Below are 12,127 nucleotides of genomic sequence, written 5' to 3' on the forward strand. Positions count from 1 at the left end.
TTCACTCACCAACGTACACACGCATACACACTCATACCCACATTCATCCACGCATGCATACATCCAGTCACACACACATCCACACACATTGACATACATACATGCACACAACAGAACATAAGCGCACTCACACATCCATGCATGCACACGCAGACAACATGCATCACACACCTGCATACACGCATGCACAGACATACACACACATCCCCACACTCACACACAACACCCCCCTCTCCGCTGTCAGAGCACCCAACTTACCCGATGTCAAGGGGTCCTCCGGCAGGGGACAGGATGGGGCGCTACTGCCAGCAGCAGCATTTGCCAACAGAACACCGCCAGGCTGTATCATGGGTCATGATACGGTCTGCGGCGGTCTATTGGCGTGGCGCTGCTGCTGGCAGCAGCGACACCTTACCGCCATCCGCCGGCATGACCACAGCCAGGTTTCCTCCATCCTTCTGGTGGAAATACGGCTATGGTCATAATCCAGCTGGCGGCTGGTAGCCGCGGCGACAGTCTTTTGGCACCCGTCGCTGCGGCGGTAGGTGGAATATACCGCCAATATTGTAATGAGGCCTTAGTCTGTTAAGAATTTAACTCTATGGATAATATGTGGGTATAGACACTGACTGAAAATCCTACACCTTGCTTTTAGGCTTCACTGCCATGTCTCCCCTGGATTTGATACCATTAAAATACATCTTCAGAGTAATTTGTGCCATAGCGTGTAGTGTTTTAAACTTACAGCGTTCTCCCACAACCTCCCTTGACCTAATGCTAAATTTGTTGACTTTGATGTTTAAAATTATTTCTTTGTGTTTAACGCTACGTTTGCTCTGTAGGCATTTTGAAATGACAAAATACCATCCAAGCCAACCAGCAACAAGTAAAGGCTGCTTCTGATACATGTGTTCCACTCTTATTAGAGCTCGTCAGAGAAGCATAGCTTTGACCAGGCACAAGGGAGCACCCAGTACACATCTAAAAAATGCAATTCCTGATGTAGACAGCATAACTTATGCAAAACACATTACAGGAACATTATTTTGGAAATAAGCATTAGAGGGGTGAGTAAGGATTATATGTCATTATCCACAGAGTTTTGGGATTTTCTTCTAAAACAAACAGAAAGAATGCACTTGAAGGGCCACTCAAGGGGCTGACCACTGGAAACTGACTAAGAACAACCCATTACACCAACAGAACAAGAAAAAAATAGGATAGACATTTCTTCTAAAACCTTAATGACTGCATGTGTTGTCATCTTTCACACCACAGCACAGTGCTTAATTTGTAAAATCAATACATTCCAGGGCCCTCCTCAGGAGGCCTCTACAGCTCACACTACCCATTTTGCCTTCCAGTACTGCCAATTAAAATACAAACATACCTACTGTGACAATTCAGATTATTCCAGGCCTCCAAAGCTATAATAATGGCTTGGAAGGCAGGTATTAGTCATTATTAAAGTACAGAGAATTTAAAAAACAACTGTTCTTGTGCTCATCTCTAAAAAAGACAGAGGTCAAGACTGATTTGCATAATGCTGGGTCCAACCTGGGGTGGCGTGGTGAGCAAAAAAATGATGGATTAAACCTAGATCTTTGTGACTGGGGGTGAATGTTTGATTTGCTCTGCATTCCGTCCATCATCTGTTCTTTTTGCATTTGTTGCCCCAAGTGGGAAGGGTATGCCCAGACATGGGTCCTGTGCTCACTGCGCCACTGGATTCAAGCTAGCCTAGCTGATGAATGGTGATACACTGAAACCGGTCCTAGGATGCTTGTTTCCAGTCCAGGGAGGACCTGGCTTGGCAGTTCAGGCTGGACTGTTCCCATGAGGAACAGGGTCAAGACTGATTTGTGTATGGCTGGGTCCAACCTGGGGTGGCGTGTGAGCAAAAAAATGATGGATTAAACCCAGATATTTGTGACTGGGGGTGAATGTTTGATTTGCTCTGCATTCCGTCCATCATCTGTTCTTTTTGCATTTGTTGCCCCAAGTGGGAAGGGTATGTCCAGACGTGGGTCCCATGTTCACTGCACCACTGGATTCAAGCTAGCCTAGCTGATGAAGGGTGATACCCTGAAACTGGTCCTAGGATGCTTGTTTGCGGTCCAGGGAGGACCTGGCTTGGCAGTTCAGGCTGGACTGTTCCCATGAGGAACAGGGTCAAGACTGATTTGCACATGGCTGGGTCAAACTGGGGTGACGTGGTGAGCAAAAAAATGATGGATTAAACCCAGATCTTGGTGACTGGGGATGAATGTTTGATTTGCTCTGCATTACGTCCATCATCTGTTCTTTTTGCAAGAATTTTCAATATGGCAGTTTCATACAACAGCTCTTGTGAAAGGCAGATTGATAGTTTGTTAACAAGTTATTTTTGTCTACAGGCTGTGGTTGTGCCTCTACAAGATACTGTGATTCTCATGTATAATTATTGCATTAACTGTGACTTTGTAAAGCTGTTACAGCAAGAGTATCCAAAAGGTCAAGCAAATACAGCATTAATGCATTGATTTGAATTGTGAGAGAGGTGCTTTTGGGACAAAATATGTTTGTGGATATGCGACTGGCCCAACCTTTTCACCTGGAATGCAAGTAACATCACAGGGTGCCCACTTAATGTCATGTAAAAAGGATGGTTTTTAGGATGCTTTTGGACATGACCACTCAGTGGTGTAACAATGGTGGCATGGGCAAGAAAAATTGCCCCCAATGACCAAGCTAAATCATAAAACACAGCCATAATTGGGCTACGGTGTGCATCTCAAAACCCTAGCCTTTATGTCACTGCAACTCCTGCATTACTGAAAGTTACACTCATATGATCGCTGCAGTGTGATGTGCTGGGAGTATGTTATGCTGGGAGTGTGTGAAGCTCCTTCCTTTTCTCTCATCGGGTCAATGGTACTAATAATACAGGAACAAGCCAAATCACAATGCCTTAACTTGATCTCTATGGCACTTTAGAACACTGCCTTGGCCATTTCTATTAATTTAAATAACAGTGGATAATGTGGGAGCAGAATCTCAATGATTTAGTAAACCCCCAAAATCATGACACCCTGATTTTACCTCAGGCGGTCAGGCTATGTGATTTTTCCATTTATGTAGTGGAAAGAGACACCACTCTTCCCAGTCATCAATCATATAATTAAGAGAGCACAAAACAAATAGGAACTGGAATCACTCAATAGTTGAGTTCTAGATCAGAATTAAATTTAAAAGATTTATTACAGGATTCTTTGAATAAGCGATACAAAGGAATACATTAAGGCGGTCATTCTGACCGCCGCCCGCCATGCGGTTACTGCCGAATGACCGCCCCGCGGTCAAAAGACCGCGGCGGCAATTCCAACTTTCCCGCTGGGCCGGCGGGCGACCGCCAAAAGGCCGCCCACCGGCCCAGCGGGAAAGCCCCTGCAACGAGGAAGCTGGCTCCGAATGGAGCCGGCGGAGTTGCAGGGGTGTGACGGGTGCAGTGGCACCCGTCGCGGTTTTCACTGTCTGCAAAGCAGACAGTGAAAATCTGTATGGGGACCTGTTAGGGGGCCCCTGCACTGCCCATGCCAGTGGCATGGGCAGTGCAGGGGCCCCCAGGGGCCCCACGACACCCGTTCCCGCCATCCTGGTTCTGGCGGTGACAACCGCCAGAAACAGGCTGGCGGGAAGGGGGTCGGAATCCCCATGGCGGCGCTGCAAGCAGCGGCGCCATGGAGAATTCCCTGGGCCAGGGGAAAACCGGCGGGAAACCGCCGGTTCCCCTTTTCTGACTGCGGCTTTACCGCCGCTGTCAGAATAGCACAGGAAGCACCGCCAGCCTGTTGGCGGTGCTTCCGCTGCCCTCCGCCCTGGCGGTCACAGACCGCCAGGGTTGGAATGAGGGCCTAAGTGTCAAAAAGGCTCAACTCCAGAGTACAAAATCAAAAAATAGAATAATAAACTCCGGTTAGGCAGTTGAATCTTCCTCATTTCTAAGAGTCAAACTCATAAAGAGTGTTGACAACATTCTAGGGAGAAAGGAAAGTCTCAAGCCTTTGGAGGAATATGAGAAGTATCCCGAAACTTTCAAAATTAGAAGTTTGTATACACATTTTACACATAAACAATTAGTAAAACTGCAGATTCAGCATGACATGATTATGGTTGACTCACATTGGACAAATCAGAAACACATTTGTAATAACTAATAACTCTTAGCACTAACCCATTTCTTAAGGTAAGAGAAATCTTCAGTTCTCAGCAACTGCTCTCCAAAGATGCAGAATCCAATATGAAGCATTTCTCAAAAAAGGATTAATTCAAAACATTCTTCTATAGGCCTACAATTGAACTTACAGAGGAATTCCAGTAGAAGGTTTCACTCACAATACATGGCTTCTAAGATCAGTTATCTCCTGCCACAGAAAGTGTGAGAAGAGAACACTTGCAGTAGGTCACTGATTGTGAGGGGGCATTAACAGGAGTACGATGAACAGAGCACCATAAACTGCATCCATTTTAATAAAATGGTGTCTCAAATCAAAATGTGGCATTAATATATTACATTACTAATCACTCTTCCAAACCATTGCTAACGTAATTTTAAGTGCAGCATCATTAATTCATCAGTTACAACTATATACATCATCAAAATGATTAATTCTTACAAATAATTTGTTACTCGAAATTGCACTTTTGAAAAAGCCTTAAGAATAATACTACCAAATTTAATGGTGCTAAGTTTGAGATGTAAGATTATTATTTTGCAGCACTTATTAAAAGTGTCAAGACCCTGGTGAACATAAGATGGAGTTGTGTGGAGTTACTTTTCTTAGGCTCTGATCCAAGTATGCTGTAAAAGAATGAGGTATGTACGACAATCGGTAACTACCAGGACATAAGTCAAGGGTAAACATGGGTAGACAGCATCTACCCACTATTTTCACATGGTAGACGCTGTCTACCCTGACATGAGGTTAGGCCCCAAAGAAATATGCGAACCTTGTCCAGGTGTAACACCGGGATGCATTCAGTATCACCTGCACGCTTTTGTTCGGATAGCAGCAAAGTACAGACGGGGAGGGGGTTTATTAGATTCCAGCTGGGCCCATAACAAAGGCCAAAGATAATGGGCCATCAGGGCTCATTTTGTTTTAGTACACTGGCTGGGAAGCAACAGGAGCCTTACACCGAAATGCAATGGAGGGGAAACAAAGGCACACAGCTTATCACTTCACAAGTACTTAAGAGATGGATGCTTTTGACTTTATGTAATCCCTGTATCTAAGATATATGCAAGCACTGTAAGAATGTCAGTTATGTTGTGCTGTCTCAATATTTTCACAAATGACAATTTAAATACCACTATTTTATTTTTTATTATATATCTATCTATATATATATATATATATATATATATAGAAATATATATATATCTACATATATATATATATCTATATATATATATATATCTTTATATATATTTTTGTTTCTTGTATAGCACTACTCATCTTAATACAGGGTGTGAGAGCGCTTTGCATTAGGGGTAAACATTATACATTGACAATAAATAATATATGTGTAAACCAATGTACAGGACATGCTACTAAGACAGTCAGGGTTACAAGGTATAGGAGTCACATCTTCATACTGTAGCTCACTGTGATATATTAGAAGGATTACAATTTATGAACTGCAAGTAATAAAAGGATCTCTGTGTTAAATGGAGTGACCCCTTTACTGATCTACATGAAATAAAAATGTGCCTTCTGCATGTTACGTGATGTGCTTATCAGGAGACACATTAACCCTCTGTGCTACTTTGATTCAAATCTGGGACAACACAAAACATAGATCTCTCCAGCGAGTCTGCCATTATTATTATTCCCTGAGATTTAGTTTACACACAAAGATCTTTGCAGCAGCTGTCTTAACCCCATATGATATTTTAACATGAAAACTTTGCAATCAATTAAGCAGAGCAGATTTACTGCCTCATTTCTCCTTATTGCCAATTTCTTTGTAGCAGGGTTTTTGAAAAATAAATGTATAAATGAGGCCCATATTCCTCATTTAGGTTGTGTCACTTTTCTGGCACATCCCCTACACAAACATTGTAATGCACTCAAATGTACTTGTGTTAGACCTGCTAAACATATGTTTGAGGTTTTAAGATACAATGGCACTTTTTGTGATATAATTTCCTGTGAGGTCATCAGTTGTGATGCCACTCCTTGTAATTCCATGTGCAATGTCACTTTCTATGATGTCATGCAAGGTGATGTAATGCGCCATGATGTCACTTGCATACTGCCTAACTTGGTTAGTTGCCCAACTTCTTTTTTTAGGGCTGGTGCCCTGATAACCACCAATACTGTGGTGTACAGTATACACCAAATTCTGGGTATCGGCAAATAACTCCTATTTTGAGTTTTCCTTAGAAAAGTGCAGAATTACATGCTGAAGTTGGTGCTTTCAGCAGACTTAGTACATCCAAATGAACACATGGCAACATTTTAGAAGAGGAAAGTGGGAGATTCAAAAAACCATAATTGGGAGATTATGTACTTCTATTGTAGAAGAGGCAATGTCAGGTGGTAGACAGCCAAAAGAAAGCTCCAGTCTGAAGTCGGTCTATTGACATGTATGCAATTGTGTTCAGTAAAGTAACATTCTTATTGAAAGCTATGACCTCAACTGGATATTAAAACTAGTAATCTGGTCAGTAAGGGACGGTGTAACATTTGATAATGCTAGATGAACCCTACAGATTCACAATCTGGGAAAACACGTGACAGTGCGAGAAAAACTGTGAATAAGAACCAAGATGAAGAAGGGAACAGTACAAGGATAGAAAGACAAGCGCAAGACCTTGAACAAGGAGGAGCAGATAGAGGCATGTGGAAACAAGGTATCGCGTAGGAATATCCAAGAGTTGCCATTGCTACCACATGTAGCTGCATGCCTGCCTTAGTACCTGCTTTTCATTCCAGAGATAAGTGTTCAATCAACAATATAAAAAACAAACAATATCTATTATGTTCCACCATGCAACCAACCTTCTTAATCTCCAGTGAATCCCTCCAATTCCCACTCAGTCAATTGGACAAAGAGATCATCCCTGTATCGTTGCTTTTAGGCAGCATCGGCATAGCATAGTGGAGAGGGTTGGTGAATTATTGACAGGACGTGTCATAATTGTGTGGGGCACTAGTTGCACAGTTAGACACACAGAGGAGTAAAGTACCTACTATAGAGCTTTGGTCATCAGACAAAAGACTTGTTCTTTTCCCTTAACCAGTGCAGACGTACAGTCAATCTAGTTTGAACTTGCCCTTTACAGTTGCGATGTCTGCAAGGTGTACACGTAACCTCATCACTTTTGTACTTACAGAACTTATTGCTGACCCCTAGAAAAACAGTGAAAAAAAAAACAAGGGGGCAGGGTAGGGATTCCTGACCCCCCTAAGCCGGGTGGACTCTGCAAGGGGCCAAAAGCCTTTTTTAAAAAGGATTTACTGCAAAAGAAAAGTGCGGTCTCCCATGCTTGAATTTAGAAGTGCCCCGAGTGAGCTAGAGTTTAGGGGAGAACAGCGTGTTAAACTTATGGGGAAGTGGGGCATGTGTTGCTCTCATGAGCCTCTACGAGGCCCTGGGGAATCCAACCCTGGGATGGAGTTAAAAATAAGGAGAGTTGGACATGCAACCCCCTCCCCATGCCTTAAAGAGACCCCTAGGGCCCCAATCCCCTGAGCTCAGTTAATAATAAGGAGAGGGTGTCATGTGGCCCCAATCTCTGTGCCTCAAAAATCCTCTGGTGACCCTATACCCCATGCTCCACTCCCAGAGCCTCTTAAGACCCTAGGGACAGCATCCCCTGGGGCTGACACACACTGTGTCCTGGACAGTGCACCCCTCGGACAGAGGGGTTTCCCTGCCCGCGAGAGCACAATCAGGGAAGCAGAGGTCTGCTCCCACCTAGTGGGAGATTTGAAAATGCTCCTGCCGTGTGGGAGTAGACTTCACTTTAACTACCTGCGCTCTTTCGGGCAGGGAAACATACAGTGATTTCGCCAAGAGAGAGCAAGCTAAAATAGCTGCTCCCTCCAGGCAGGAGCAATGTTGGGTCCCACACCATTGGGGAGCAGGCTGGACTGCGGGGGTCCTGGTGCGTCCAGCGTAAACCCCCAACTAGTGGTTTGTGGGTGCCACGGGTGGGCAACTGCTCAAGTCCTGTAATGGCCACAAAAGCATTTCTTTTCATGTTGCAGTCAGCCAATCAGAGTACGAGTGCAAAGCCCCCTTATTGTGGGCTCTCCGGCTGCACTTTATGGCCTGAAAAATGTTATAAAAATGACTCAGACATGTTAATTTTTTTAAATATAGTCTTATTTGAAAAAAATTAAGACAGTCACTTTTATACACATTGCAATGTATCAGTTTATAAAATATACATTTGATCATAGTTATTGTTGACTTCTTGATGAAAACAATAAGTCTGCTAAACATATGTTGATGTGCTGACCCCATGATAAAGCCCCTGACACTCTGACAAAGCAAATAGGTCTGTCTTATTTAAAATGACTCCTTTTATAATATGACATGGTGCAAGGGTGCTTGCGTTGTAGGTAGGATTGCTTTTGTGCAGTAAGGGGCACCCTCCTGCACAAAAACAATCCAGGGAGTTTTTTTCCTCTTTTTATGTGTGCTGCATAATGAAATATGCATAGAAAAAGGAATAAATATGGAGAAATAAAGATATTTATCCTAGTTGCGCCTCCCCTGGGGAGATGTATGGTTTTGACACATCCCCAGGTTTACAAGCTCTAGTAAATCTGGGGATGCCTCAAAATCCATGGGTGTTGTGTAGGAACACCCACTGTAACTCCCATGGTATTACTCCCGTGCGCAGAGAAAGGCAGCTCAGTGATTTGCATTGCCTTGCGTTACTCCGTATCTATGAGGCCATTCAAAGTCACTCAAAGTGGCTTTGCATGACCTCATAGATATGAGTTCAAGGTTTGGGAAGCAGTTGCATCACAAAAAGTGATGCAACGGCGGTGCAAGGGGCTCATAAATGTGCCCTTACATTTTTTGCATCTTAACAAAGAGAACACACCTCGTTAACTACTGAGCAACCATCAAACAGAGACCCAGATCAGATTTGAAGAAGCAATAGTCCTACATTTTGTGGTGCAAACCGCTCTCTGCTGCTTTTGAAACAGTAGATCTGAAGAATCTGGTTGGATTGTCCTTGTCAACCATCCTTTTTTATTTTATCTTGACCACCCACGTATATTTTATACGGTTTTTTGAGTTGGAATGTACATCCTATGCAGCTGACATCCTGCTCCTTTTTACCTCAGGCTCCCAGGATGTGGAAGTTAAATCCTTCTACATAGGACAGAAGTCAATTGCACAGGTTATGAGTGCAGAAAACAATTTTTTATATGTCTCTGCTTGATTAGTTTTGCCCCATGCAATATTGGGGCCCACCGCAATTAAATCAAAGATCAATAGGTATTATTTGAAGTGAAAATTGCGTTCTGCATCTACAAATATGACAACTGTCCCTAGTTCTTTCTTTTTAGCGCCAAGATACCTATTGGGTGAACAGTGCATTTATGAATGCCTTATTCATTCCTTCATTCATTATGCAATATAGCGAATTGCACATCATCACAACAATTTTTTCAGCCAACAACATCTTAAAATGTGCCACATAAATCACACTCTGGGCCTGATTTAAGAAAAGTGGTGCTGCATCCAATGCAGCACCACTTTTATTGTGCCCCTTAGTGCCCACCCACCACCACCATGTGTGCACTGTATTTATTATATGGTGCACCATGGCGCAGGGTCAGGCCAATAGCATCGAAATTCTTGATGCTATTGATGTACTGTGTAGCATTAGCACCAACATTTTGGCGCTAATCCTGCACAGTACAAAGGGGCCCATTGAAAGCAATGGTGTGCCCCCTTTTAACGCCTGCTCTAAGCTGCCGTTAAAAGTAGCTGCAAAAATTACCATTTTTGCAGTCCCCCTAACAGGAGAATGCCCCTTGCATACATTATGCATGGGGCAGGCATAATGTGGCGCATGGTGTTACAAAGTGGCACGATGCAAGCATTGCATCACTTTACAAATATGACGCTGTAAATTTGTAGTAGTTGAGCCACATTAGAGTCATCTAAAATTATGCTAATGTTGTGCAAGGAGGCGCTAGCCCCTCTTAAATCTGGGCCTTTGTTTTCTTGTCAGATATATATACATGATTCCTCTTTAGTAGTCTGTGAGCAAATTTCGCCCCCAAATTTTTTTTAAAACTATTTCTGTTCTTCTTAATTGAGTTAAAATTCAACAAAACGTAACTTGATTCTACTTTTTCATATTTTGCCCTACTTCCTTTTTTTCTCCTCCAGAACACATGATTTCCTTTGCATTTATTCATAGGTTTTCCACAAAACGTCAGCTGCAGTTTAAACGCATTTTTAGGTGTCTCATAAGATCAAAAATATGTCAATTATCTCTACGTTCTGTTTACTTTTTACTCGAATATTGCAATTGTTTACTTTGTTTATTATATCATAGTAATGCATCAGAAACCAAATATTTTGATATATAACCATTAAAGTTGTTGTTTTATCAGATTTTTCTTAGTGGTGGTTAAAGTAGGTGAAATCAATTTCTAATAAACAAACTCCTTCCAGTGAGCAAAACCTAGGGTGATCAAGACAGGTAACTGCTTCCTACGACTAGAATCCTATTAGGGCATAAATGCTTCTAGTCAAACCTTGGCTTCCTATAACATTTTTGCATTTTTTGTCTTCTATTGTGAACTACAGGAAAAGAGGCTCAGCATGAGGTCGGTGACTAAGAATGACTCCATGATCACCTGTATCAGCAGTGCCAGCTCACTACCAGCTGATGCCTCTGTGTATGGTCTTGATGTTAGTTCATCGATGGAAATCCGTTACTTTGTTGCTGTGGGACTCGGTATCACTTTGGTAATTGGGATTATTGGTAACCTGCTCATGGTCCTAGTGCTGGCCAAAAGCCTGCAGAGCAGCAACAACCCTGTCTCTACCATGACCTGCACTTTCATGGTCAACGTCACTGTCTCTGACCTGCTCTTTCTCTTGTACAATGTCCCGGTTATGCTCCTCAGCTTCATCTTTGAGGACTGGGTGATGGGCCCTTTCGTCTGTGTCAGCAGCCAGAGTATGTCCATGTTGACCATGTTCTGCAGCTTCTACAGCATGGTGGCAACCTCAGTACTCCGGTATGTGGCAGTGGTCCACCCGACTCACGACTTGTCGTACTCAAGAAGTCAAAGGTTTGGTTTGGTTACTCTTATGTGGATTCTGGGCTTCTTAGTTTCCCTCCCCAGTTGGCTTCACCAAGGGGTTGCTGAAGTTGGCTACAGCACGTACTGCATCTTCTGCATGACAGAATTTCAGACATTTCTTTACTTTGTCTTGTTTGGTGGTGTGGCATTCCTTCCCGCTGTGGTAGTAATGGCCATATGCTACTGGGAGATCATTCGCTTCCTTTGGGGGTGGCATATCAGTGGGGCTCACGCTGACCTCGGGCGCCACCGCAAGAACAGGAAGGTCACTGCCACAATTCTTACCATTGTGACAGCTTTCATAGTGATGTGGATGCCATACTGGGCGGTGACCTTTCTTATGGCCAACCACAGCCTATCACCAAAACCACTGGTGTATGTGGTGTCCAGTTTGGCCACTTTGATGGCTTACTCAAACTGCTGTATCAGTCCTCTCATTTACTTTGCCTTCTCTGAACAGTTTCGTCTTGAGCTGAGTAAGCTTTTCAGAAGGCGTCAGAGGGGCAAGCTACCAAAGCAGATATACCAGATCCATATAGCCCTGCGTGCCATGGTCAGTAGATAAATTTGACATTTGAAACTTGAAGAAGAATGTACCATTCATACAGGAGGAAGTCCTATAACAGAATTTGTTAAAGGTAAATGTGGAATCTCTAAAAAGAGTAATGCTTGTAGTGCCTGAGTACTTGAAATGGATGGATGGATGGATGCAATTTATAGCACCTCAAAAGAATTTCAGCATTATCTGACTTCATCTGATACCAAAGAAGCATGGATCATTCCAAAATCCA

At 43.1% G+C, this 12,127-nt stretch overlaps 1 protein-coding gene across 1 annotated transcript; it reads left to right on the forward strand.

The window, feature by feature from the left end:
* The first annotated feature begins 10,848 nt into the window (after nucleotides 1–10,848).
* On the forward strand, nucleotides 10,849–11,901 carry LOC138301644 (galanin receptor type 3-like). The gene has a single exon (XM_069242158.1). The coding sequence runs from the start codon at nucleotides 10,849–10,851 to the stop codon at nucleotides 11,899–11,901; it is 1,053 nt and encodes a 350-aa protein (XP_069098259.1).
* The last annotated feature ends 226 nt before the right edge of the window (nucleotides 11,902–12,127 follow it).

Source organism: Pleurodeles waltl, chromosome 6 (genome assembly GCF_031143425.1).
Source record: "Pleurodeles waltl isolate 20211129_DDA chromosome 6, aPleWal1.hap1.20221129, whole genome shotgun sequence".
Classification (NCBI taxonomy): domain Eukaryota; kingdom Metazoa; phylum Chordata; class Amphibia; order Caudata; family Salamandridae; genus Pleurodeles; species Pleurodeles waltl.

Excerpts from the sequence above, each read along its gene's own strand:
- LOC138301644 (XM_069242158.1), top strand. The coding sequence starts at position 10,849 with ATGAGGTCGGTGACTAAGAATGACTCCATGATCACCTGTATCAGCAGT.